General features: G+C 51.0%; 2 protein-coding genes across 6 annotated transcripts in view; both read right to left on the minus strand.

The window, feature by feature from the left end:
* The window catches only part of htr6 (5-hydroxytryptamine (serotonin) receptor 6), a 33,286-nt gene extending 8,188 nt beyond the window's left edge, over positions 1-25,098 (minus strand). The window contains exons 1-2 of the mRNA XM_072477737.1: positions 24,918-25,098; positions 23,776-23,894 (exon numbers count right to left, since the gene is read on the minus strand). Coding sequence (XP_072333838.1) covers positions 23,776-23,894; positions 24,918-25,098 — 300 coding nt within the window. The remainder of the gene's footprint in view (positions 1-23,775; positions 23,895-24,917) is intronic.
* The window catches only part of nbl1 (NBL1, DAN family BMP antagonist), a 43,708-nt gene continuing 41,391 nt past the window's right edge, over positions 24,563-26,879 (minus strand). For all 5 annotated transcript variants that reach the window (XM_072478255.1, XM_072478254.1, XM_072478258.1 and 2 more), the window contains one exon: positions 24,563-26,551. In XM_072478255.1, the coding sequence (XP_072334356.1) occupies positions 26,321-26,551 (231 nt within the window). In that variant the 3' untranslated portion in view covers positions 24,563-26,320. The remainder of the gene's footprint in view (positions 26,552-26,879) is intronic.

A 26,879-nucleotide genomic window follows, 5' to 3' on the forward strand; every position in this document is an offset into this window, starting at 1 on the left:
GTGGGCAGAGAGAGGAGAGAGGGGAGAGAGAGGGGAGAGACAAGGGAGATGGGGAGTGAGAGAAGAGAGGGGGGAGAGAGAGAGAGTGGGGGCGAGAGAGAGGGGGCGAGAGAGGGGGAGGAGAGAGGGGGAGAGAGAGGAGGGGAGAGGGAGAGAGAGGAGAGAGAGAGAGAGGGAGAGAGGAGAGAGAGGGAGAGAGGGGAGAGAGGAGTAGAGAGAGAGAGAGGGGAGAGGGAGAGTGAGAGTGAGAGAAGAGAGAGAGAGGAGTAGAGAGAGGGAGAGAGGAGGAGAGAGAATAGTAGAGAGAGGAGGGAGAGAGAGAGAGGAGAAGAGAGGGGATACGGATGAGATACCTCCAATCTGAAAGATTTCCTTTAATCAGCAGCGTTCCCAAACTCATTCATCTGAGGCTCTCACCCTCCCCTCTCTCTCCCTCTCACTCCCTCTCTCCTCTCTCCCTCTCCCTCTTGCTCCCCCTCTCTCTCCCTCTCTCCTCTCTCCCTCTCTCACCCCCTCTCTCTCCCTCTCCCCTCTCTCCCCGTCTCGCTCTCTCTCTCCCTCCCTCTCTCTCCCTCTCTCCTCTCTCTCTATCCCTCTCTCTCTCCCTCTCTCTATCCCCTCTCTCTCTCCCCCTCCCTCACCCCCTCTCTCTCTCCTCTCTCTCTCTCTCTCCCTCTCTCTCTTCTCCTCTCTCTCTCTCCCTCTCTCTCCCCTCTCGATCCCCCACTCTCTCGCTTTCCTCCCTCCCCTCTCTTCCCTCTATTCTCTCTCTATCGTTCTCTCCCTCTCTCTCTCCCTCTCTCCCTCTCGTTGTCTCCCCCTCTCTCTCTCCCCCTCCCACTCCTCTCTCTCTCTCTCTCCTCTCTCTCTCCCCTCTGTCTCTCCTCTATCCCCTCTCTCTCTCGCCCTCTCTCTCTCTCTCTCCCCCCTCTCTCTCCCCTCTCTCTCGCTCACTCCCCTCTCTCTCCCCCCTCTCTCTCTCTCCCCTCTCTCTCGCCCTCTCTCTCTCCCTCTCTCCTCTCTCTCTATCCCTCTCTCTCCCTCTCTCTATCCCCCTCTCTCTCCCCCTCCCTCTCCCCCTCTCTCTCTCCTCTCTCTCTCTCTCTCCCTCTCTCTCTTCTCCTCTCTCCCTCTCCCTCTCTCTCCCCCTCTCTCTCTCCCCTCTCTATCCCCACTCTCTCGCTTTCTCCCTCCCCTCTCTTCCCTCTATTCTCGTCTATCGTTCTCTCCCCTCTCTCTCTCCCTCTCCCCCCTCTCTCTCTCCCCTCGCCCTCTTCCTCTCACTCTCTCTCTCTCCCCTCTCTCTCCCCTCTGTCTCCCCTCTATCCCCTCTCTCTCGCTCTCTCCCTCTCTCCCCTCTCATCTCCCTCTCTCTCTCCCCCCTCTCTCTCCCCTCTCCCCCTCTCGCTCTCTCTCACTCCCCTCTCTCTCCCCCTCTCTCTCTCTCCCCTCTCTCTCCCCCCTCTCTCTCCTCCCCTCCCTCCCCTCTCTCTTCCCCCTCTCTCCCCCCCTCTCTCTCTCCCCTTCTCTCTCCCCACTCTCTCCCCCCCCTCCTCCCCTCTCTCTCTCCCCTCTCCCTCCCCCTCTCTCTCTCTCGCTCTCTCCCCTCTCTCTCTCCCCCCCTCTCTCAACCTCCCCTCTCCCTCCCCCCCCCCTCTCTCTCTCCCTCGATCTCCCCCCCCTCTCTCTCTCTCTCCCTCTCCCCTCTCTCTCTCTCTCTCCCTGTGGGCGATGGTAGAAACTGGCTGCTTTTTAAGTGTTTAAAAAAATAACAAGTGAGAAATTGGTTTAACCCCCAGAAAGAAACACTGAGGCGGCGAATTACCAATCACTCCTTATCAAGGACAAGAAAGTAACTTAACCTGTAATTGAAAGAGAGCCTACTGGATTAATGGAAGCAGCGAGTGAAGGAGTGAATGTGAATGTGATCATGACAGGGAGGGGGACTTTCTCCAGGTCCCCCAAAGCCCACATCAGCTTTGTGATGAATGGTGACTGTATCCTTACCACCATGTAGGTGATGCCCCTTTAAGACCAGGTTTTGAACCCTGGCGGACTCCGCCTCCGGTTCCGCCCCACCAGGGAGCCGTATATAAGGTGATGCCCTGTAGGCGGCACTCAGTAAACACTCGTCTCTGTAGCTGGCGAGTTCTGTTTATTAAAGCCTTCCTTTACCATTCCACACTCTTGTGTCGTTATTGAGGGTATAACAATTTAATAAGCAGACTACGTTAGGATGGACGCCTGTCTCAAACCAGAAAAGCTCAACCTGGAAGCACGGACACCGGAGGACAAAGAAATTTTAAAATACCTGGCACCGCTGCTTCGAGGCCTACCTGGAATCCTCAGAAGCTCCCGTCCTAGGGCCTCGCAAGCTGCGCCTACTCCATGCCCGGGTGAGCCATAGAATCTCCGCCATGATCGAGAAGGCGACCACTTACGACGAGGTGATCGAGATCCTGCGAAAGCGTTTTGGCAAACCCATAAATGAGGTACATAGATATCATAGAATTTACAGTGCAGAAGGAGGCCATTCGGCCCATCAAGTCTGCACCGGCTCTTGGAAAGAGCACCCCACCCAAGGTCAACACCTCCACCCTATCCCCATAACCCAGCAACCCCACCCAACACTAAGGGCAATTTTGGACACTAAGGGCAATTTATCATGGCCAATCCACCTAACCTGCACATCTTTGGGCTGTGGGAGGAAACCGGAGCACCCGGAGGAAACCCACGCACACACGGGGAGGATGTGCAGACTCCGCACAGACAGTGACCCAAGCTGGAATCAAACCTGGGACCCTGGAGCTGTGAAGCAATTCTTGCTATCCACAATGCTACCATGCTGCCCTACCATGCACGGCACCTGCTCTCTACCTGCCGGCAGCGCTCAGGGGAAACGCTGGACGAGTACGTGGAAAAGCTCACCGTGCTCGCCAGGAACTGCAACCATCAGGATGTGACGGGGGAAGTCCACATGAACCTGCCTTCGTGTCCAGCGTCCGTTCGACCTATATCAGGCAGCGACTTCTCGGATATGGAACTAAAGACCATCAGGACACGGTAACGCTCGCCACCTCACTGGAAGTGGCCCGCCACAACCTAGGCACGTACCCCGCGGACCCTGCAAGCCCCCCTCGGACTTCCCCAGACTCGGCCACGCTACGGGCATGCGCTGCGCGGCGACCTGCCCAGACCGGGGGGCACACCATGCTATTTCTGTGGGCAGGGCCAGCATCCACGTCAAAGCTGTCCAGCCCACTCCGCCATCTGCAGCGACTGCGGAAAGAAGGGGCATTTCGCGAGGGTCTGCCTGGCCAGGCCCAAGGTCCAGAAACGGAAAGCCCACCAGGCCCGAAAATCGAGCTCACAGGCCCGCAGGCCCCACAACGCGGCCGCGCTAACCGGCCGGACACGCCCCTTTCTGACGCATCATCGGCCTCGTGCGAGTCATGGGGCGGCCGTCTTCTAGACCCGACACATGCGACCGACGACGGCGGCCATTTTGTGAATCCGACTCAGCTGAGGACTCGGACTACCTGCAACTGGGAGCAATCACCCTCGACCAATCGCGGCCAAAGCACCTACGGAACTCCATGATGCAGGTCCAGATCAATGGGCGCGACACTCCCTGCCTCTTTGACTCCGGGAGCACGGAGAGCTTTGTCCACCCAGAAACGGTAAGGTGCTGCTGCTTGCGCACCTATCCCATTTCCCAAACCATAGCCCTCGCCTCTGGGTCTCACTCGGTCCAAATTAAGGGGTATTGTACTGCGAATCCCGCGATCCAGGACGCCGAATACGCTTGTTTCAAGCTCTATATCCTTCCTCACCTCTGCGCCCCCCTGCTGCTCGACCTGGATTTCCAATGCAGCCACCGAAGCCTGACCCTGAAGTTCGGCAGACCATTGCCCCCCCCCCTCGCGGTATGCAGCCTTGCAACACTGAAAGTTGCACCCACCTCACTATTCACGAACCTCACCCCCGACGGTAAGCCCGTCGCCACCAGGAGCCGGCGGTACAGTGCCCAAGATATGACTTTTATCAAGTCAGAGGTCCAGCGTTTATTGGAAGAGGGGGTCATCGAGGCTAACAACAGCCCCTGGAGAGCACAAGTGGTGGTAGTATGGTCCGGGGAAAAGAAACGGATGGTCGTGGACTACAGCCAGACCATAAGCCGCTTCACACAGCTCGATGCGTACCCCCTTCCCTGCATAGCAGAGATGGTCAATCGGATCGCTCAATACCGTGTATTCTCCACTGTCGACCTAAAATCCGCCTACCACCAGCTCCCTATCCGACCGAAAGTCCACCCCTATACTGCCTTCGAAGCAGCCGGCCGGCTTTTCCACTTCCTCAGGGTCTCCTTCGGCGTCACAAATGGGGTCTCCGTCTTCCAGAGGACGATGGACCAAATGGTGGGCCAGTACGGCCTGCGGGCTACTTACCCGTACTTGGACAATGTCACCATCTGCGGCCATGATCAGCAGGACCATGTCGCGAACCTTGAAAGGTTCCTCCAGACCGCCCGGGCCCTCAACCTGACCTACAACAAGGAAAAATGCGTTTTCCACACAACCCGACTAGCCATCCTCGGCTACGTCGTGGAAAACGGGGTCCTAGGTCCCGACCCCCGACCGCATGCGCCCCCTTAATGAACTCCCCCTCCCCTGTAGCGTCAAGGTCCCCAGATATGCGGACAAAGCCTGCCCACGCATAAAGGCCATGGCATTTCCCCTGACGGCTGAGGCGCCGGTCGGCCTTCAGTCGCATCAAGGCCGACATCATCAAGGCCGCTATGCACGCGGTGGACGAAACCATCCCTTTCCAGGTAGAGAGCGATGCATCAGACATCGCCCTGGCTGCTACCCTCAACTAGGCAGGCAGGCCAGTAGCAATCTTCTCCCGAACCCTCACCGCCTCCGAGATTCGGCACTCAGGAGTCGAAAAGGAGGCACAAGCCATTGTGGAGGCTATGCGGCACTGGAGGCACTACCTAGCCGGTAAGAGGTTCACCCTCGTTACCGACCAACGGTCGGTAGCCTTCATGTTTGATAACCAACAACGGGGCAAAATTAAAAATGATAAAATCTTGAGGTGGAGGATCAAACTCTCCACCTACGCGTACGATATCAAGTATCGTCCAAGGGAGCTCAACGAGCCCCCAGATGCCCTGTCCCGCGGCATGTGCGCCAACACGCAGGAGGATCGCCTGTGGGCCATCAATAATGACCTCTGTCACCCAGGGGTTATCCGGTTCACCGACTTTATCAAGTCCCGCAACCTACCTTACTCCACCAAGGAGGTCAAGGCCATGACCAGGGCTTGCCAGATCTGCGCGGAGTGCAAACCGCACTTATCATAGAATTTACAGTGCAGAAGGAGGCCATTCAGCCCATCGAGTCTGCACCGGCTCTTGGAAAGAGCACCCCACCCAAGGTCAACACCTCCACCCTATCCCCATAACCCAGTAACCCCACCCAACACTAAGGGCAATTTTGAACACTAAGGCCAATCCACCTAACCTGCACATCTTTGGATTGTGGGAAGAAACCGGAGCACCCAGAGGAAACCCACGCACACACGGGGAGGATGTGCAGACTCCGCACAGACAGTGACGCAAGGCGGAATCGAACCTGGGACCCTGGAGCTGTGAAGCAATTGTGCTATCCACAATGCTACCGTGCTGCCCCTTCTACCTGACAGACAAGGCTCGCCTTGGAAAGGCCTCGGGGCCCTTTGAGCAACTAAGCGTGGACTTCAAAGGTCCCCTCCCGTCACCAACCGCAATATCTACTTCCTAACCGTCATCGACAAGTTCTCCCGCTTCCCATTCACCGTTCCCTGTCCCGACATGACCTCGGCCACCGTGATAAAGGCACTGCACAGCATCTTCACCCTGTTTGGTTTCCCCGCTTATATCCACAGCGACTGGGGTACATCGTTCATGAGCGATGAGCTGCGTCAGTATCTGCTCAGCAAGGGCATCGCCTCGAGCAGAACGACCAGTTATAACCCGCGGGGAAACGGGCAGGTGGAGAGGGAGAACGCAACAGTTTGGAAGGCTGTCCTTCTGGCCCTACGGTCAAGAAGTCTCCCAACCACCCGCTGGCAGGAGATCCTACCCGACGCCCTCCACTCCATTAAGTCGCTCCTCTGCACGGCCACGAATGGATCCCCTCACAACCGCTTGTTTGTCTTCCCCAGGAAGTCCACCTCTGGGGTCTCGCTTCCACCTTGGCTGGCGACTCCGGGACCTGTCCTCTCCGGAGGCACGCGAGGAGCCATAAAACAGACCCCCTGGTCGAGAGGGTCCAACTGCTACATGCAAACCCCCGATACGCCTACGTCATGCACCCCGACGGCAGGCAAGACACGGTTTCCCTCCGGGATCTGGCACCCGCTGGTTCCCCCACTGATGACCCCCCGGACCCCCTGTCTGTCGGTGGACACCGACCGTGCCCCCCCCCCCCCCCCCCAGCGCCCTCCCCCCTCCACACTCCCCGTCGGCGCCGGCACCGCTACCCCCAGCCCAGCTATTTCCCCAGCTATCCCCCCTGCCCCCCAATCCCCTGCCCCGACCTGGACGAAAGCTCCGACCACCGTGCTCCCGGATGTACCTTCACCAAAGACATCCGTGTCCGCGTATCACCGCCCGAGCTGAGAAGGTCGACGAGGACGATTAGGCCGCCAAAAAGAATAGACATGTAATTCCACTTTATCCCCGACGGACTTTGCGTTTTTTTTAAACAGGGGGTGAATGTGATGAATGGTTACTGTACCCTCAACACCATGTAGGTGATGCCCCTTTAAGACCAAATTTGGAACCCTGGGGGACTCCGCCTCCGGCTCCACCCACCAGGGAGCCATATATAAGGTGAAGCCCTGTAGGCGGCACTCAGTAAGCACACGTCTCTGTAGCTGGCTAGTTCTCTGCTTATTAAAGCCTTCATTTACCATTCCACACTCTCGTGTCGTTATTGAGGGTACTACAAGCTTCCTAAATCCCTCAATGTGCAACTATAATAACAGCGAGTTTCACTGGCTTCAGCATCATCCCCCCCCCTCCCCCCGCCCGACACACACATATACACACTCCCCAGACCACACTGTGTGGTTTCAACCTCCCCCCCCCACACTCCCCAGACCACACTGTGTGGCTTCACCCCCCCCCCACACTCCTTAGTCCACACTGTGTGGTTTCAGACCACCCCCCCAGACACACCGCACACACACACACACTCCCCAGATCCCCCCTACACACACACACACTCCCCAGACTACCCTAAACACACACACACACTCCCCGGACCACACTGTGTGGTTTCAGCCCCCCCCCCCTGCACACACACACTCCCCAGACCCCCCCTGCACACACACACTCCCCAGACCCCCCCTGCACACACACTCTCCCCAGACCACACTGTGTGGTTTCAGCCCCCCCCCCTGCACACACACTCCCCAGACCACACTGTGTGGTTTCAGACCCCCCCAACACACACACACTCCCCAGACCACACTGTGTGGTTTCAGCTCCCCCCCCCCCCCCCCCCCCCCCCCCCCCGCACACACACACTCCCCAGACTACCCTAAACACACACACACACTCCCCGGACCACACTGTGTGGTTTCAGCCCCCCCCCCCCTGCACACACACACTCCCCAGACCCCCCCTGCACACACACACTCCCCAGACCCCCCCTGCACACACACTCTCCCCAAACCACACTGTGTGGTTTCAGCCCCCCCCCCCTGCACACACACTCTCCCCAGACCACACTGTGTGGTTTCAGCCCCCCCCCCTGCACACACACTCCCCAGACCACACTGTGTGGTTTCAGCTTCCCCCACCCCCCCCCCCCCCCCCCCCCCCCGCACACACACACTCCCCAGACTACCCTAAACACACACACACACTCCCCGGACCACACTGTGTGGTTTCAGCCCCCCCCCCCTGCACACACACACTCCCCAGACCCCCCCTGCACACACACACTCCCCAGACCCCCCCTGCACACACACTCTCCCCAAACCACACTGTGTGGTTTCAGCCCCCCCCCCTGCACACACACACTCCCCAGACCACACTGTGTGGTTTCAGCCCCCCCCCCCCTGCACACACACTCCCCAGACCACACTGTGTGGTTTCAGCCCCCCCCCCCCCCTTGCACACACACTCCCCAGACCACACTGTGTGGTTTCAGCCCCCCCCCCCCCCTGCACACACACTCCCCAGACCACACTGTGTGGGTAGGAGTTGGGTCGCTGTTTGACTTTCAAAATGTTCAACATTCCCACGTTACCCAGAATGCTCACCTCCCAGTGGCCAGCCTCAGTAACCGGGGGTAATCCTGCCCAGTTATTGACTAACCCTCCCACCCCTCGCACCCCCTCCCCTAGCCTTTATTTAGGTCTCCCGGTTTATGAAGCAAATTGGAAATGTCACCGTTCCAGGCAGTTTGGAAAATATGTGTAGTGTAAATAATATGATATGTGGAAGGAGGGTGGGAATGAAGGGAATACCACTGCCGCTAATCCCATAACAAAATGAACAGTTTAAATCATCCATTGCGTTGGATCTGATCCCCTTCTTTATATCTCTCCCCTCCCCCTGAAGACTGGTTGGTGGTAGGGTAGCGATCCCAATTTCCCTCCATACTTCGCCAAAGTGATTCTTTTTTAGAGTTTAGACAATGAGGATCTTTCCATTTCTAGAGCATCAGAGGAGGTGGAGGGCCCACCTTGCCCTCTCTCGAAATGCCCCCCCTCCCCACCTGCCATTCAACCTCACACGGTGGTCACCAAGATTGCCATCACTACCAGCTGCCAAATTCTCCTCTTCCCCCCCTGCCCACCGAGCTGTGCTGCCCCGCTGCCCACCGAGCTGAGCTGCCCCCCTGCCCACCGAGCTGAGCTGCCCCCCTGCCCACCGAGCTGAGTTGGCCCCCTGCCCACTGAGCTGAGCTGCCCCCCTGCCCACCGAGCTGAGCTGCCCCCCTGCCCACCGAGCTGAGCTGCCCCCTGCCCCCCGAGCTGAGCTGCCCCCTGCCCCCTGAGCTGATCTGCCCCCCTGCCCACTGAGCTGGGCTGCCCACCGAGCTGAGCTGCCCCCCTGCCCACCAATCTGAGCTGCCCCCCTGCCCACCGAGCTGAGCTGCCCCCCTGCCCACCGAGCTGAGCTGCCCCCCTGCCCACCGAGCTGAGCTGCCCCCCTGCCTACCGAGCTGATCTGCCTCCCTGCCCACCAAGCTGAGCTGCCCCCCTGCGTACCGAGCTGTGCTGCCCACCCCCCTGCCCACCGAACTGAGTTGGCCCCCTGCCCACCGAGCTGAGCTGCCCTCCCTGCCCACCGAGCTGAGATGCCCCCCAATGTTCCCTCTTTCCGGGTCACAAATCCACAAATTCTGTTCTGATTTCCCTTCCTCATACACTTTCCAAACTCAACGCCAGCTCTCTGAACCCACCCTATTGCCACTGAACTGCTGATATTCCCCCCCTGGACCCCATGTTAACAGCTGCTGTAAACTGTGCTCTCTCCTTGGGCACTGTCCCCTTCCATTTCCCAAAGGGTAGTGAGCTTCATTGCAGCTTGTGTGGCAGGCGCTAACTCTCTTGTAGGTCCTCCAGAGAGGGTCCGACCAGCTCCTCACCGGGGAAGAGGTTGTATTATATTGAAGACATGGCTTTGCAGATAACACTTTATCCATGCGAAATAATTGTGCCTCCAGCCAAGTTGTTCTAGTACATTGACAACTCTGGCATCTATCCAACAATCTGCCCTGTCCACAAATCTGATCCAGCCAGTTACCACCTTCTCGGACTGCTCCCAGGTAATGAAGGTTCTGTCGACAGTGCTATCAAGAGGCACTTACACAGCAATAACCTGCTCACTGTCGCTCAGTCTGGGTTCCACCAGAGCCACGATTTCAGACCTCATTACAGCCTTGGCCCAAACATGGACAAAAGAGCTGAACTCCAGAGGCAAGCTGAGAGTGACTGCCCTTGACATCAAGGCAGCATTTGACCAAGTGATGCATCAAGGATCCCATCAAATTGAAATCACTGGGAATCAAGGGGAAAACTCTTCACTGGTTAGAGTCGAATCAAACACGAAGGGAGATGGTTGTGGTTGATGGAAACCGATCATCTCAGCCCCAGAACATCACTGGTAGAAATTCCTCAGGATAGTGTCCGAGGGCCAAACATCTTTGATTGTTCCATTATTAATCTTCCCTCCATCATATAGTCAGTAGTGGGGAAGTTTGCTGATGATTGCATAGTGTTCAGTACTATGCATGGGCCCCGCAGATACTGAAGCAGTCTGTGTCCACAGGCAGCAAAACCTGGACAACATTCAGGCTTGAGTTGTAAAGTGGCAGGTAACATTTGCTCACATAATTGCCAAGCCATAATCATCTCCAGCTTGAGAGGATCGAGCCATCTTCCCTTTGTGTTTAAATGCATTGAATCCAGAGGCTGGGAGTTCTGTGGTGAGTAACCCAAAGCGTTTCTACCATTTCACAAATCAAGTGGATGGAATGTGCGGCTCTTGCTGGGATAAGTGAATCTCCAACTGCACTCACCAAGCCCAACTCTACCACCTGCAGGTCCCCCTCCAAACCACACACCACCCTGACTTGGATCGATATCGCCATTCCATCCCGGTCGCTGGGTCAAAAACCCTGACAGCGCTGTGGGTGTACCTACACCAGATGGACTGCTACGGTCAAAGAAGTTGGCTCACCACCACCTTCCCAAGGACAGTTAGGGATGGGCAACAATTGTTGTTCTTGCCAACGGCGCTCGCATCTCAAGAATTAATTGTTTAAGAAAAATCTCCTGGATTTGTTTTGATCACCTGAGATCAGAACGAATATCTTTCACCTTTCTCGCTGATCCTGGATTTTTCTTCTCTGTTCTATCTCACTACCTAATGTCTCGACCCCTCCATTGCCTCTGTGTTGTCAGGATGCTTGTCTGATATCCGAGATTGGATAAGCTGCAGTTTCCTCTAACCACTGGGAAGACAGAAGCCATTATCTTTGGTCCCTCGCCAAAACTAATTCCAGCTCCCTCCCTTTCCCATTATCCCAGGCTTACCCAGATTGCTCGCAACTTTGGCATCCATTTCATAGATTATCATAGAATTTACAGTGCAGAAGGAAACCATTCGGCCCATCGAGTCTGCACCAACTCTTGGAAAGAGCACCCTACCCAAGGTCAACACCTCCGCCCTATCCCCATAACCCAGCAACCCCACCCAACACTTGATATCAATTTATCAAGGCCAATCCACCTAACCTGCACATCTTTGGACTGTGGGAGGAAACCGGAGCACCCGGAGGAAACCCACGCACACACGGGGAGGATGTGCAGACTCCGCACAGACAGTGACCCAAGCCGGAATCGAACCTGGGACCTTGGAGCTGTGAAGCAATTGTGCTATCCACAATGCTACCGTGCTGCCCACTGTGAGATGAGCTTCTCTCCTCATGTCCTTATCATCACCAGATCTGTTTCATTCCAACTTCCTAACATTGCTGGACTGGGAAGCCAGTGTAAGTCAGCGAGGCAAGGAGGAATGTTTGAAAGGAATTTGGTGCGAGTTCGGATATAGACAGCAGAGCTTTGGATGAGCTCAAGTTCATGGAGGTGGGAGCTAACAGGAGAACAATGGAGTAGTCCAGTCTATAGCTAACAAAAGCATGGGCAAGGGTTATAGCAGCAGATTAGCTGAGGTGAGGCCAGGATGAACAATAGTACAGTGATGGGAAGAGATAGATTTGATGCTGGAGAAGATAGCTGGTCCATGGCATAGTAGTTTCCACTGTTGTCTCACAGCTCCAGGGGCCCAGGGTTGATTGACTGTCTGTGTCAAGACTTCATGTTTTCCCCGTGTTTGCGTGGATGTCCCCCAGGTGAATCATAGAATCCCTACAGTGCAGAAGGAGATCATTTGGCCCATCAAATCTGCCCCGACGCTCCGAAAGAGCAGTCTACCCATGTCCACTCCCCCATCCATCCCATCCTTTCCCCATAAACTAACCTGCACATCCCTGGACACTAAGGGACAATTTAGCATGGCCTATCCTCCTAACCTGCACATCTTTGGACTGTGGGAGGAAACCGGAGCACCCAGAGGAAACCCATGCAAACTCCACACAGTCACCTGAGGCCGGAATCGAATCTGGGTCCCTGACGCTGTAAGGCAGCAGTGCTAATCACTGTGTCACCGTGCTCTGTTTTCATCCCAGAGTCCAAAGATGTGCAGGTTAGGTGGATTAGCCATGATAAATTGCCCCTTAGTGTCCAAAGATGTGCAGGTTAGGTGGGGTTACAGGAGAACTGGTGGGGAGTGAGTGCTCTTTCAGAGGGTCATTGCAGACTCGATGGGCCAAATGGCCTTCTTCTGCACTGTAGGGATTCTGTGAAGCTCACCTCAGCTTGGGATCACTCCTACACTGGGAGGAGTCACTATGATACACTCTAAATGCATATTTTTGGTTTCAGAACAGCGTTTTGAGTTCCTGAATTGATGTGTTTATCAAAATGGTTTCTAAACTATTTAGAAAGACAGTCATTTGTATAGACTAAAAAAAAGTTACAGGTGAATAACGAAAATTATTTACCATTTCCAACTCAGTGTGAAATAAAAACTTACATTTAAATAGTACCTTTCCTAAACACAGAATGTTCCAAAATGCTTTACAACCAATGAAGCTTTTTATGTGTAGCCACTATTACTGAGCAGGACACCCATCAGCCCTTCTTTGAAATTGTGCCATGGGATACTTTGGGTCCACTTGAGAGGGCAAAGCGGTCCCTCCGTTTAGTGTCTCATCAGAAAACCAGCATGTCCGACATTTCAGCACTCCAGCAGTACTGCACTGGAGTGTCAACTTAGATATTAGGCTTGATTTTCTGGAGTGGGGCTTGTCACCACAAACCTTCTGGCCCTGAGACACAAATGTTACCACTGACCCATGACTGACACGGGCATCACAGTAGCACAAGTGGATAGCACTGTGGCTTCACAGCGCCGGGGTCCCAGGTTCGATTCCCCGCAGAGTCACTGTCTGTGCGGAGTCTGCACGTTCTCCCCATGTCTGCGTGGGTTTCCTACAGGTGCTCCGGTTTCCTCCCACAGTCCAAAGATGTGCAGGTTAGATGGATTGGCCATGATAAATTGCCCTTAGTGACCAAAAAGGTTAGATGGGGTTATTGGGTTACGGGGATGGGGTGGAAGTGAGGGCTTGGGTGGGTCGGTGCTGACCCGGTGGACTGAATGGCCTCCTTCTGCACTGTATGTTCTATGACACCACGAGCCACCTCTCTGTGAACCATTTAACTGCCTGTCATGGATTTCTCAGGCCCATGAAATAAAGAGTAAATATATGTTACAATTATGAAAAATTATCTATCTCTCGCTCTTTGTGTGTGCCTATGTTTAGGACTCATCTGTGAATCAGAAATAGTTTGTTTTAAAAGCTCCAGTTGTGAAATTAAATGGGACAAATTATTGAATAGGAAATATGAACACGCATAAAAGTATAGTTACCAAGACTTTTTGGGGGGAGTTAAGGTTCAGGTTTGACATCAATTTCACCACCAAAGTCCTCTGGAATCCTACCATTTAATTCTCCACTTGTATCTGGTGCAACTCCACTAATTAACAGACCTGTCAATGTTTTGCATGATACATAGATACATAGAAGATAGGAGCAGGAGGAGGCCTTTTGGCCCTTCGAGCCTGCTCCGCCATTCATCACGATCATGGCTGATCATCCAACTCAATAGCCTAATCCTGCTTTCTCCCCATAGCCTTTGATCCTATTCTCCCCAAGTGCTACATCCAGCCACCTCTTGAATATATTCAAAGTTTTAGCATCAACTACTTCCTGTGGTAATGAATTCCACAGGCTCACCACTCTTTGTGTGAAGAAATGTCTTCTTATCTCTGTCCGAAATGGTTTACCCTGAATCCTCAGACTGTGACCCCTGGTTCTGGACACACCCATCATTGGTAACATCTTCCCTGCATCTACCCTGTCTAGTGCTGTTAGAATGTTATAAGTCTCCCCCCTCATTCTTCTGAACTCCAGCGAGAACAATCCCAACCTAGTCAATCTCTCCTCATATGACAGTCCCGCCATCCCTGGAATCAGTCTGGTAAACCTTCGCTGCACTCCTTCGAGAGCAAGAACATCCTTCCTCAGAGAAGGAGACCAAAACTGCACACAATACTCCAAGTGTGGCCTCACCAAGGCCCTGTACAATTGCAGCAACACATCCCTTCTTCTATACTCGAAACCTCTTGCAATGAAGGCCAACATACCATTAGCCTTCTTTACTGCCTGCTGCACCTGCATGCTTACCTTTAGCGACTGGTGCACAAGGTCACCCGGGTCCCGCTGCACACTCCCCTCTCCCAATTTACAACCATTCAGGTAGTAATCGGCCTTCCTGTTTTTGCTTCCAAAATGAATAAACTCACACTTATCCAAATTATACTGCATCTGCCATTGGTTTGTCCACTTGCCCAACCTGTCCAGATCTTGCTGTAGGAGCCCTGCATCCTCGTCACAATTCACCCACCCAATTTGGTATCATCTGCAAACTTCGAGGTGTTACATTTTGTTCCCTCACCCAAATTATTAATATATATTGTGAATAGCTGGGGTCCCAGCACCAATCCCTGTGGTACCCCATTAGTTACTGCCTGCCAATTTGAAAATGACCCATTAATCCCTACTCTTTGTTTCCTCTCTGCCAACCAGTTTTCTATCCACCTCAATACATTTCCCCCAATCCCACGCGCTTTAATTTTGCACAACAATCTTTTATGCGGGACTTTGTCAAACGCCTTCTGAAAGTCCAAATATACCACATCGACTGGCTCCCCCTTGTCGACTGTACTGGTTACCTCTTCAAAGAATTCCAACAGATTTGTCAAGCATGATTTTCCCTTCATAAATCCATGCTGACTCTGACTGATCCTGCCACTGCTTTCTAAATGTTCCGCCATAAAGTCCTTGATAATGGATTCAAGCATTTTCCCCACTACCGATGTTAGGCTTACTGGTCTACAATTCCCTACTTTCTCTCTACCTCAATTTTTGAATATCGGAGTGATGTGAGCTACCCTCCAATCTACAGGGATAGTTCCAGAGTCTATAGAATCCCAGCAGATGACCACCAATACATCCACTATTTCCAGAGCCACCTCCTTAAGCACACTGGGATGCTGATTCTCAGGCCCTGGGGAGTTATCCACCTTCAATCCCATCAGTTTTCCCAGCACCATTTCTCTACTAATGTTGATCTCCCTCAGTTCTTCCCTCTCACTAAACCTTTCATTCTCCAACATTTCTGGGATCTGATTTGTGTCCTCATTTGTGAAGACAGAACCAAAGTATATATTCAATTGCTCAGCCACTTCTTTGTCCCTTATTATGCATTCCCCTGTTACTGTCTGTAGGAGGCCTACATTTCTCTTTTCCAATCTCTTTCTCTTCACATATCTATAGGAACTCTTAGTGTCAGTCTTTATGTTGCCTGCAAGCTTCCTTTCATACTGTACTTTCCCCTTCTTAATCAATCTCTTTGTCCTTCTTTGCTGAATTCTAAACTGCTCCCAATCCTCAGACCTATTATTTTTCTTGGCCAATCTGTATGCTTCTTCCTTGTATCGGATACTATTTCTAATTTCCTTTGTAAGCCATGGATTGGCCCTCTTACCCCCTTTGCTTTTGTGTCAGACAGAATGAACAGTTGCTGTATTCCTCCATGGGTTGCTTGAATGTTTGCCATTGTCTATCCGCTGTCATCCCTTTAAGTAACTCTCCCCAATCTATCAAGGCCAACTCACGCCTCATATCCTCATTGTTCCCTTTATTAAGATTCAGCACCCGAGTCTCCGAATCAACTACTTCACTCTCCATCTTGATAAAAAATTCTATCATGTTATGGTCGCTCATCCCCAGGGGGTCTCATTCAGCCAGATTGGCAATGATTCCCTTCTTATTACACAGTACCCAGTCAAAGAAGGCCTGCTCTCTAGTTGGTTCTGTAGCCACCTGAGTTGGCCACTTCCCGACTTAAAATGGAGAACCGCAAAGGCTGAAGGGAAATTCAGCCAACACAGGCAAAAACTAGCAGGTACACGTTTACTGTGTATTAGACTCTGCAGAAATCCAGACAGCATCGATACAAGCAGCCATCTGCATAGTAATGTAGCAGCCATCTACATAGTAATGAGCGATCCCCGGGAACAATCAAAACATTTTAAGGTAAACAAAGCCAAGCCAGACTCCTCGGCGCCAGCAGGAGCCAACACAAAAGAGGTTAACGGACACTTAAAGACCGCCCAACGATCAGGGAACCGCTCCAGCATTGGAGAAATCGAACCTGAACGAAGTCCAATCACTTGAAACCAGGTACGGGGTCCACCCCGAAGGGCGGGAAGCCCATGGGGACTATAAAGTAAAGCCCCCAAGTTCAAATCGTCCTTCTTGACAGGGTCACTCAGCAATGCGAAGCAACCCCTGAGAGTGAACTGTCCGGCGGCCTCCAAGAAAGTAAGTCTCAAGTCAACGCTCGCTACGAGATAGGCGCTCCTAGCTCCCAGTCCATACCAGCTTTTGAATCCCGCAGACTCAGAACCCGAACGAAAGGCTATTTGTACCCCTGACCTGGTGGGCCAGTCCGAAGCTAAGTATAGGCCTGTTAGTTATAGAAATAGCCTAGAAAGTAGAGTTTATGCATGAGTAGTGATTTACTGTGTATAATAAATGTGCTTTGATTTGAATCTTACTAATTGGTGTATTGAGTTATTGATCATTACTTGAACTTGAACCTTGTGGCGGTATCATAAAGATACCTGGCGACTCTAGAGCAAAGGTTATAAAACAGAGCCAATTGAACCAACCAAAAGTTAGCAACAGTTCCTCCACATATTGGTCAAGAAAACCATCCTGTAAACACTCCAGGCTGTGAATAAAAGCCCCAGTTATTGGAAATGGCGAGAATTAACATAAGCTCGGTACAATTGCTGTACTCAAATGGTCATCCTTCTTAATTAAGTTGCACTTGAAGCTGTGCCAAGTACCTCACAGATTAGTGTCAGGGAACATAACAAAAAACTTATCATCTAAAAAGTGAGAGATTGCAGAACTCGGAGATGCAGAGGGATCTGGGTGTCCTTGTGAATGAATCACAACAGGCTAGTATACAGGCACAGCAACTAATTAGGAAAGCTAAAACAATGTTATCATTTATTGTGAGGGGAATTGAATACAAAAGTTTGCACTGAGTGCTGAATTTGGTGCATTTGAGTGCGATAGTGAGAGTTTGGTGACCGAGGGAGTATAAGGCTTCATTTTTATCTAAAGTTTAGTCTTTCTTTTATTTAGTTAATTAACTTAAAAGTTGCTGTTTGGTTTAGAAGAAGGTGAATTTTCAATAAGCTTTAAACAGGCTTCTACTTGTAGGCACTTGCAGCCGGAGCTTGTTAATTAGTTAATTGGATTAGGCCAGTTTTCAGAGGCTAGATTCACAGTATAAAAGTGATCCCCTACAGTGCAGACTTTGTTTGCACTGAGTGCTGAATTTGGTGCATTTTGAGTGCTATAGTAAGAGTTTGGTGACCAAGGGAGTGCTGAATTTGGTGCATTTGAGTGCGATAGTGAGAGTTTGGTGACCGAGGGAGTGCTGAATTTGGTGCATTTGAGTGCGATAGTGAGAGTTTGGTGACCGAGGGAGTTAGGTGAGGAGGGAGTAAGGTGCTCCTTTCATTTTGTTTCCGACATTTCCGCAAAGAGTGCGAAGAGAGTCAGGAGTTTACAGAAAGTGTAGCTGACTGGGAGCAGGGTCGGAGGGCGGAGATCTAGTTAGTCCACAGGGCAGCTATATTCTGTCAGGTCAGAGGGGATGGGGGCTAGGCCAGTTACATGCTCCTCCTGTAGGATGTGGGTGGTGAGGGATACCACCGGTGTCCCCGCTGACTATACCTGCGGGAAGTGCACCCAACTTCAGCTCCTCAAAGACCGTGTTAGGGAACTGGAGCTGAAGCTGGATGAACTTCGGATCATCCGGGAGGCAGAGGGGGTGATTGAGAAGAGTTATAGGGAGGTAACCATACCCAAGGTACAGGACAAGAATAGCTGGGTTACAGTCAGGGGGAAAAAAACAAACAGGCAGGAAGTGCAGGGATCCCTCGTGGCCGTTCCCCTTCAAAACAAGTATACCGTTTTGGATGCTGTTGGGGGGGGATGACCTACCGGGGGAAGGCCCTAGCGGCCAGGTCTCTGGCACTGAGTCTGGCTCTGGGGCTCAGAAGGGAAGGGGGGAGAATAGAAAAGCAATAGAGCAATAGTTGTAGGAGATTCAATGGTTAGGGGACTAGATAGGAGATTCTGTGGTCGCGAGCGAGACTCCCGGAAGGTATGTTGCCTCCCGGGTGCCAGGGCCAGGGATGTCTCGGATCGTGTCTTCAGGATCCTTAAGGGGGAGGGGGAGCAACCAGAAGTCGTGATGCACATTGGTACCAACGACATAGGTAGGAAAAGGGGTGTGGAGGTAATAAACAAGTTTAGGGAGTTAGGCTGGAAGTTAAAAGCCAGGACAGACAGAGTTGTCATCTCTGGTTTGTTGCCGGTGCCACGTGATAGCGAGGCTAGGAATAGGGAGAGAGTGCAGTTGAACACGTGGCTGCAGGAATGGTGTAGGAGGGAGGGCTTCAGGTATTTGGATAATTGGAGCGCATTCTGGGGAAGGTGGGACCTGTACAAGCAGGACGGGTTGCATCTGAACCAGAGGGGCACCAATATCCTGGGAGGGAGGTTTTCTAGTACTCTTCGGGAGGGTTTAAACTAATTTGGCAGGGGAATGGGAACCTGATTTGTAGTCCAGCAACTAAGCTAGCCGATATTCAGGATGCCAAAGCATGTAGTGAGGCAGTGGGGAAGGGAACACTGACAAAGGAGAGTACTTGCAGGCACGGAGATGGGTTGAAGTGTGTATACTTCAACGCAAGAAGCATCAGGAATAAGGTGGGTGAACTTAAGGCATGGATCGGTACTTGGAACTACATCACGGAAACTTGGATAGAAGAGGGGCAGAAATGGTTGTTGGAGGTCCCTGGTTATAGATGTTTCAATAAGATTAGGGAGGGTGGTAAAAGAGGTGGGGGGGTGGCATTGTTAATTAGAGATAGTATAACAGCTGCAGAAAGGCAGTTCGAGGAGTATCACCCTATTGAGGTAGTATGGGTTGAAGTCAGAAATAGGAAAGGAGCAGTCACCTTGTTAGGAGTTTTCTATAGGCCCCCCAATAGTAGCAGAGATGTGGAGGAACAGATTGGGAAACAGATTTTGGAAAGGTGCAGAAGTCATAGGGTAGTAGTCATGGGCGACTTTAACTTACCAAATATTGAGTGGAAACTCTTTAGATCAAATAGTTTGGATGGGGTGGTGTTTGTGCAGTGTGTCCAGGAAGCTTTTCTAACACAGTATGTAGATTGTCCGACCAGAGGAGGGGCAATATTGGATTTAGTACTGGGTAATGAACCAGGGCAAGTGATAGATTTGTTAGTGGGAGAGCATTTTGGAGATAGTGACCACAATTCTGTGACTTTCACTTTAGTAATGGAGAGGGATAGGTACGTGCAACAGGGCAAGGTTTACAATTGGGGGAAGGGTAAATACGATGTTGTCAGACAAGAATTGAAGTGCATAAGTTGGGAACATAGGCTGGCAGGGAAGGACACAAGTGAAATGTGGAACTTGTTCAAGGAACAGATGCTACGTGTCCTTGATATGTATGTCCCTGTCAGGCAGGGAAGAGATGGTCGAGTGAGGGAACCATGGTTGACAAGAGAGGTTGAATGTCTTGTTAAGAGAAAAAAGGTGACTTATGTAAGGCTGAAGAAACAAGGTTCAGACAGGGCATTGGAGGGATACAAGATAGCCAGGAGGGAACTGAAGAAAGGGATTAGGAGAGCTAAGAGAGGGCATGAACAATCTTTGGCGGGTAGGATCAAGGAAAACCCCAAGGCCTTTTACACATATGTGAGAAATATGAGAATGACTAGAGCGAGGGTAGGTCCGATCAAGGATAGTAGCGGGAGATTGTGTATTGAGTCTGAAGAGATAGGAGAGGTCTTGAATGAGTACTTTTCTTCTGTATTTACAAATGAGAGGGGCGATATTGTTGGAGAGGACAGTGTGAAACAGATTGGTAAGCTCGAGGAAATACTTGTTAGGAAGGAAGATGTGTTGGGCATTTTGAAAAACTTGAGGATAGACAAGTCCCCCGGGCCTGACGGGATATATCCAAGGATTCTATGGGAAGCAAGAGATGAAATTGCAGAGCCGTTGGCAATTATCTTTTCGTCCTCACTGTCAACAGGGGTGGTACCAGGGGATTGGAGAGTGGCGAATGTCGTGCCCCTGTTCAAAAAAGGAACTAGGGATAACCCTGGGAATTACAGGCCAGTTAGTCTTACTTCGGTGGTAGGCAAAGTAATGGAAAGGGTACTGAAGGATAGGATTTCTGAGCATCTGGAAAGACACTGCTTGATTCGGGATAGTCAGCACGGATTTGTGAGGGGTAGGTCTTGCCTTACAAATCTTATTGAATTCTTTGAGGAGGTGACCAAGCATGTGGATGAAGGTAAAGCAGTGGATGTAGTGTACATGGATTTTAGTAAGGCATTTGATAAAGTTCCCCATGGTAGGCTTCTGCACAAAGTAAGGAGGCATGGGATAGTGGGAAATTTGGCCAGTTGGATAACGAACTGGCTAACCGATAGAAGTCAGAGAGTGGTGGTGGATGGCAAATATTCAGCCTGGATCCCCGTTACCAGTGGTGTACCGCAGGGATCAGTTCTGGGTCCTCTGCTGTTTGTGATTTTCATTAATGACTTGGATGAGGGAGTTGAAGGGTGGGTCAGTAAACTTGCAGACGATACGAAGATTGGTGGAGTTGTGGATAGTAAGGAGGGCTGTTGTCGGCTGCAAAGAGACATAGATAGGATGCAGAGCTGGGCTGAGAAGTGGCAGATGGAGTTTAACCCTGAAAAGTGTGAGGTTGTCCATTTTAGAAGGACAAATATGAATGCGGAATACAGGGTTAACGGTAGAGTTCTTGGCATTGTGGAGGAGCAGAGAGACCTTGGGGTCTATGTTCATACATCTTTGAAAGTTGCCACTCAAGTGGATAGAGCTGTGAAGAAGGCCTATGGTGTGCTCGCGTTCATTAACAGAGGGATTGAATTTAAGAGCCGTGAGGTGATGATGCAGCTGTACAAAACTTTGGTAAGGCCACATTTGGAGTACTGTGTACAGTTCTGGTCGCCTCATTTTAGGAAGGATGTGGAAGCTCTGGAAAAGGTGCAAAGAAGATTTACCAGGATGTTGCCTGGAATGGAGAGTAGGTCTTACGAGGAAAGGTTGAGGGTGCTAGGCCTTTTCTCATTAGAACGGAGAAGGATGAGGGGCGACTTGATAGAGGTTTATAAGATGATCAGGGGAATAGATAGAGTAGACAGTCAGAGACTTTTTCCCCGGGTGGAACAAACCATTACAAGGGGACATAAATTTAAGGTGAAAGGTGGAAGATATAGGAGGGATATCAGAGGTAGGTTCTTTACCCAGAGAGTAGTGGGGGCATGGAATGCACTGCCTGTGGAAGTAGTTGAGTCGGAAACATTAGGGACCTTCAAGCAGCTATTGGATAGGTACATGGATTACAGTAAAATGATAGTGTAGATTTATTTGTTCTCAAGGGCAGCACGGTAGCATTGTGGATAGCACAATGCTTCACAGCTCCAGGGTCCCAGGTTCGATTCCGGCTTGGGTCACTGTCTGTGAGGAGTCTGCACGTCCTCCCCGTGTCTGCGTGGGTTTCCTCCGGGTGCTCCGGTTTCCTCCCACAGTCCAAAGATGTGCGGGTTAGGTGAATTGGCCAATGATAAATTGCCCTTAGTGTCCAAATTGCCCTTGGTGTTGGGTGGAAGTGTTGAGTTTGGGTAGGGTGCTCTTTCCAAGAGCCGGTGCAGACTCAAGGGGCCGAGTGGCCTCCTTCTGCACTGTGAATTCAATGATAATCTACGATTAATCTAGGACAAAGGTTCGGCACAACATCGTGGGCCGAAGGGCCTGTTCTGTGCTGTATTTTTCTATGTTCTATGTTTTTCTATGTTCTATGTAAGGAGGTTATGCTTTAGTTGTACTGAGCACTAGTGAGACCACATCTGGAGCATTTAATGCACAATATTGGTCACCTTGGGCGTCATTCTCCGATCCCCCGCCGGGTCGGAGAATGGCCGTTGGCCGCCGTGAATCCCGCCCCTGCCCCCGCCGAAGTCTCCGGTACCGGAGATTGGGCGGGGGCGGGAATCGGGCCGCGCCAGTTGGCGGGACCCCCCGCTCAATTCTCCGGCCCGGATGGGCCGAAGTCCCGCCCAGAAATTGCCTGTCCCGCCGGCGTAAATCAAAGCTGGTATTTACCGGCGGGACCAGGCGGCCTGGGCGGGCTCCAGGGTCCTGGGGGGGGGGGGGGCGCGGGGCGATCTGACCCCGGGGGGTGCCCCCACGGTGCCGCGATCGGGGCCCACCGATCAGCGGGCGGGCCTGTGCCGTGGGGGCACTCTTTCCCTTCCGCCTCCGCCACGGCCTCCACCATGGCGGAGGCGGAAGTGACTCTCCCCACTGCGCATGCGCGGGAAACTTTCAGCGGCCGCTGATGCTCCCGCGCATGCGCCGCATTTCCGCGCCAGCTGGCGGGGCAACAAACGCCATTTCCGCCAGCTGGCGTGGCGGAAATCCCTCCGGCGCCGGCCTAGCCCCTCAATGTTGGGGCTCGGCCCCCAAAGATGCGGAGCATTCCGCACCTTTGGGCCGGCGCGATGCCCGTCTGATTGGCGCCGTTTTGGGCGCCAGTCGGCGGACATCGCGCCGTTGGGGGAGAATTTTGCCCCTTATTTGAGGAAAAATGTAAAAGCTTGAGAAGCAGTTCAGAGGTTTAATAGACTAATCCATCCTTCTCAACCCCACCCCTTGTCTGAGTGTGTTGACTCTCAAGTTAAATCAAAAATGGAGAGCTGTCGATGGTCCTCGAGGACGATGGCAACTTTAATTTTCATTCACCTGGAATGGGTGGGTTGTCTTATAAGGAGAGGTTGGACAGGTTAAACTTGTATTCACTAGAGTTTAAAAGTGACTTGATTGAAACCTTTAAGATCCCGAGGGGTATTGACAGGGTGAATGTGCAGAGCAGTTTCCTCTTATGGGAGAATCTAGAACTAGGGGTCACTGTTTCAAAATAAGGGATCTCCCATTTAACACAGATATGAGGAGAAATATTTGCTCTCAACAGGGTCGTGAGTCTCTGGAACTTTGCATGTTTTTAAGGCGGATGTGGTCAGAATCTTGATAAATAAGTGGGTGAGGGGTTACTGGGTGTAGATGGGAGGTTACAACAGATCATCCATGATCTTGTTGAATGGTGGAGCAGGTTCGAAGGGCTGAGTGGCCCACTCCTGGTCCTAGTGCATATGTTCATATGTATGTTCCTATGTCACTCTGGCTCTCAGGAGAGCTGTTGTGAGCTAGTGTGGTGAGGAGACTTGATGATAGATTATTGAGCCTGAGGTAAGCTCGCATTGTTCTGACACCTCACCAACTTGTCATTCTTTCCTTACAAATCTGACAGTGAACATTATCAGGCTATCTGGCCACTGAGGCCATCACAGTGAAGCCCAACTCTATTCTTTACCCACTGCCCATAATTCGTGCTTTGTGCATGGATCACCAGAGCGTGAATTGGAGCAGTGGCCATGGCTGTATCACTGGCCCAGGTGAGATCAGTTGAATCTCTATATAAGCAACCAGTATCTGAGGAGACACCACAATCTTGTTTTTAATCTTCTTAAAAACAAATGGAATTAAAGGGCAATTTAGTGTGGCCAATCCACGTACCCCGCACATCATTTGGGTTGTGGGGGTGAAACCCATGCAGACACGGGGAGAATGTGCAAACTCCACACGGACAGTGACCCGGGGCAGGGATCAGACCCGGATCCTCGGCGCTGTGAGGCAGCAGTGCTAACCACTGCGCAACCGTGCCGCCCTTCGATTTTCATCTTCATCAGGAATTCAGCCAAGCTAGCTGCTGTATCCATCAGTAGGCAGTAGGCAGGCTTGACTGAAACAGCTAGGCCTCAGCGTAGTGTTAACCAATGCAGCCAGTATGTCAGTCGATAAAGTCAGACAGTAGGAAGCCACCACAGACCCAGAGCACAAGGCAGGTGCCTCAGGAGGAAATACACACCGGAGTGGGGGCTGGAGGCATCCTGGGGCAGAGGAGACCCAAGGTTCCCTTGTGGCACCTGAAGAAATGTTTTCCTCTGATCTTCTTTGCTTTCTCTGAAAGGTTTCCCCCTCCCCCCCCACTCCCTTTTATAATTGTTATCATACAAATGTCTGGTTTCTGCAAGTAGAAAATGTAATTTGTGATAATTGAAGCTTATAATTAAACTGCTGCCAGAAATGTGAAGAGAACATTGTAGAAAGGTTTTGCTTTATTTACCATTCCTCCGTTGTTCAGACTAGAGGTTAAAATGGCACTCGGCGTTAATGAAGATTGATCTGTATATTTACAATTGCAATGGACCAGATTGGGGGAAGGATTTGGCAATTTCCATGCTCCATTTTAATTGCTTGGTTGCAACCAGGCGAGTTAAATCGGACCCCTATAATCTTTGAATTTAATCTTACAGAATCAAGGAAGGGAATCAGATATACTCAATTGGAATAAAATCACACAGTTTATAAAAAGAATACAAGTACAGAATAATCTTAATAAAACCAGATGAGAACTATATACCCTCTTCCCGCGTTTCTTTCCATCCCACCCACTTTGGTTTATCTCTAGTTTCGAAGAGGGTGATTCTTGCTGGTTGCAGTTGTTGAAGCACTGGTCACCCTCTGGTATCTCGGCCACATCGTCATTCTCCTCAGGAACCTGAGCAGAGACTATCAGCAGGGTATTCAATCGTGGGAGCATCAGAGCCAAGGACAATTCTGTCCTACCTGACATTTACACCATACACTTATCAGCAGGGGCTGCTGAACCCTGATCAAAAGTGGAAACCTTAACCGACCCTTTTCTCCTGTTCCCTGCTTGAGATGCTACGGGTTCCCCACACCAGGCCAAACTGGTATCAGCTAATGGACCAGACAACCAGGACTGAAACTGGAACATTTGCAACCTCTCTGCCCACGCCACACAGACTTTGCCCAGAAAACCAGAGGTTCAGTTTTTCATTGTGTTCCAAACACCCATCACAATTTCAGTGCTCCTTACATGTCAAAAATACACATTCATTATACATAATTTTATCTTAACGAAATTTGCATTTCCTTCTGAAGTGTTGTGTGGGTGTAGAGTTTTAATTTGATCTCGCTAGCGCTTTCTTTTTCGGTGTCTGCCTCTGCCTGTCTGCTCGAATTATGTTTTTCTCTGCATGTATGTGCATCTGTGCATGCATGTGTTTTTGTGTGTGTGTGCATGTGAATGTGTATGCAAGCATGTGTGAATGCATGTGTTTTTGCGTGTGTGTGTATGTATGCATGAGTATGCATGCGAGTGTGTGCATGAGTATGCGTGAGTGTACCTGCGTGTGTTAGGTGTGTGAGTCCACACGTGCATGTGTGTGTGTGTACATGTGTGCCTGGTGCCTGCGTCTGTCTCCCGATCTGTTTACCTCTCCATATGTGTGTCTCCCTCCTTTCTCAGTGTATGTCTGTGCGCCTTTGTTTGCCTCCCTTTGTGTCTATATCTTGTCTGTCTGTGTTATTTCTTCACTCTCTTGTATCTGCAAAATCTTTAATCACCAGGAAATTAAATGAAAGGAGGATTTTGGAAAAAAAAGTTTACAAGATTTATAAACAATAATTTTCTGTACAAACAGTAATATGTTTGAAACGGCTGCACAGAGAAATTTCTGTGGTCTTAAAATAAAAACAGACTTACGAAATTACAGACGTTGAGAACCCAACACTGATCACCAAATTCTAATTATACTTTGCTGGATCTTGGGGAGGTATATATTAGTATTTGATTGGGATTCCCGCTTAATTTCTACAACAAATGGCATACTTTAAAGATTTTCTCCTTAAATAAGTCTGCATGTTTTTTAAAAAAAATTTTTGTTATATTTTGCTTTTCTTCCTAAAGTTCAACAAATAAACCAAACTAGAATTTGATACCAAAACTTCTTTTTTTTTTTGTTTCTTCTTGTCTCATAGTCTCTTTTTCTCTACTCTTCTTCTCTGCCATGTTTGAGGGCAACTTGCTCGTCATGGTGAACAATCTGGGGCGATCCAACCAGCTCCGGAGCAGAGGCCTCTTCCTCATTTACAATGACATTAAAAAGTTGGGAATCTTGGCGATGTTCCTTTCCACATGCCTGGCAGCTGCAGTGTACAATTTTCTCCACTAGTTTGTCCACTCTGGGCATTTTCTCATTGCCGGGACATTCCAACATTACCTGTAACGCAAGCCACAAACACCTTTAATACAACATTTCAAATTTTTAGGATTGCATTTTAAAAAAAAAATCAATGGCTATTTAGGAACCCAGTTGAACAGAAGGAGAGCAATGTGAATGGATAAGGAGGTAGTTCAGAGTGCGGTGACTCATAGAATCCCTATAGCGCAGAAGGAAACCATTTGGCCCATTGAGTCTGCACCCTATCTATGTGCAATCCCCCGCCCTATCCCTGTAACTCCACCTAACCTTTGGGCAATTTAGCATACCTCACCTGCACATCTTTGGACCGTGGGAGGAAACCGGAGCACCCAGAGGAAACCCACAC

The sequence above is a fragment of the Scyliorhinus torazame genome, chromosome 16 (assembly GCF_047496885.1).
Source record: "Scyliorhinus torazame isolate Kashiwa2021f chromosome 16, sScyTor2.1, whole genome shotgun sequence".
Classification (NCBI taxonomy): domain Eukaryota; kingdom Metazoa; phylum Chordata; class Chondrichthyes; order Carcharhiniformes; family Scyliorhinidae; genus Scyliorhinus; species Scyliorhinus torazame.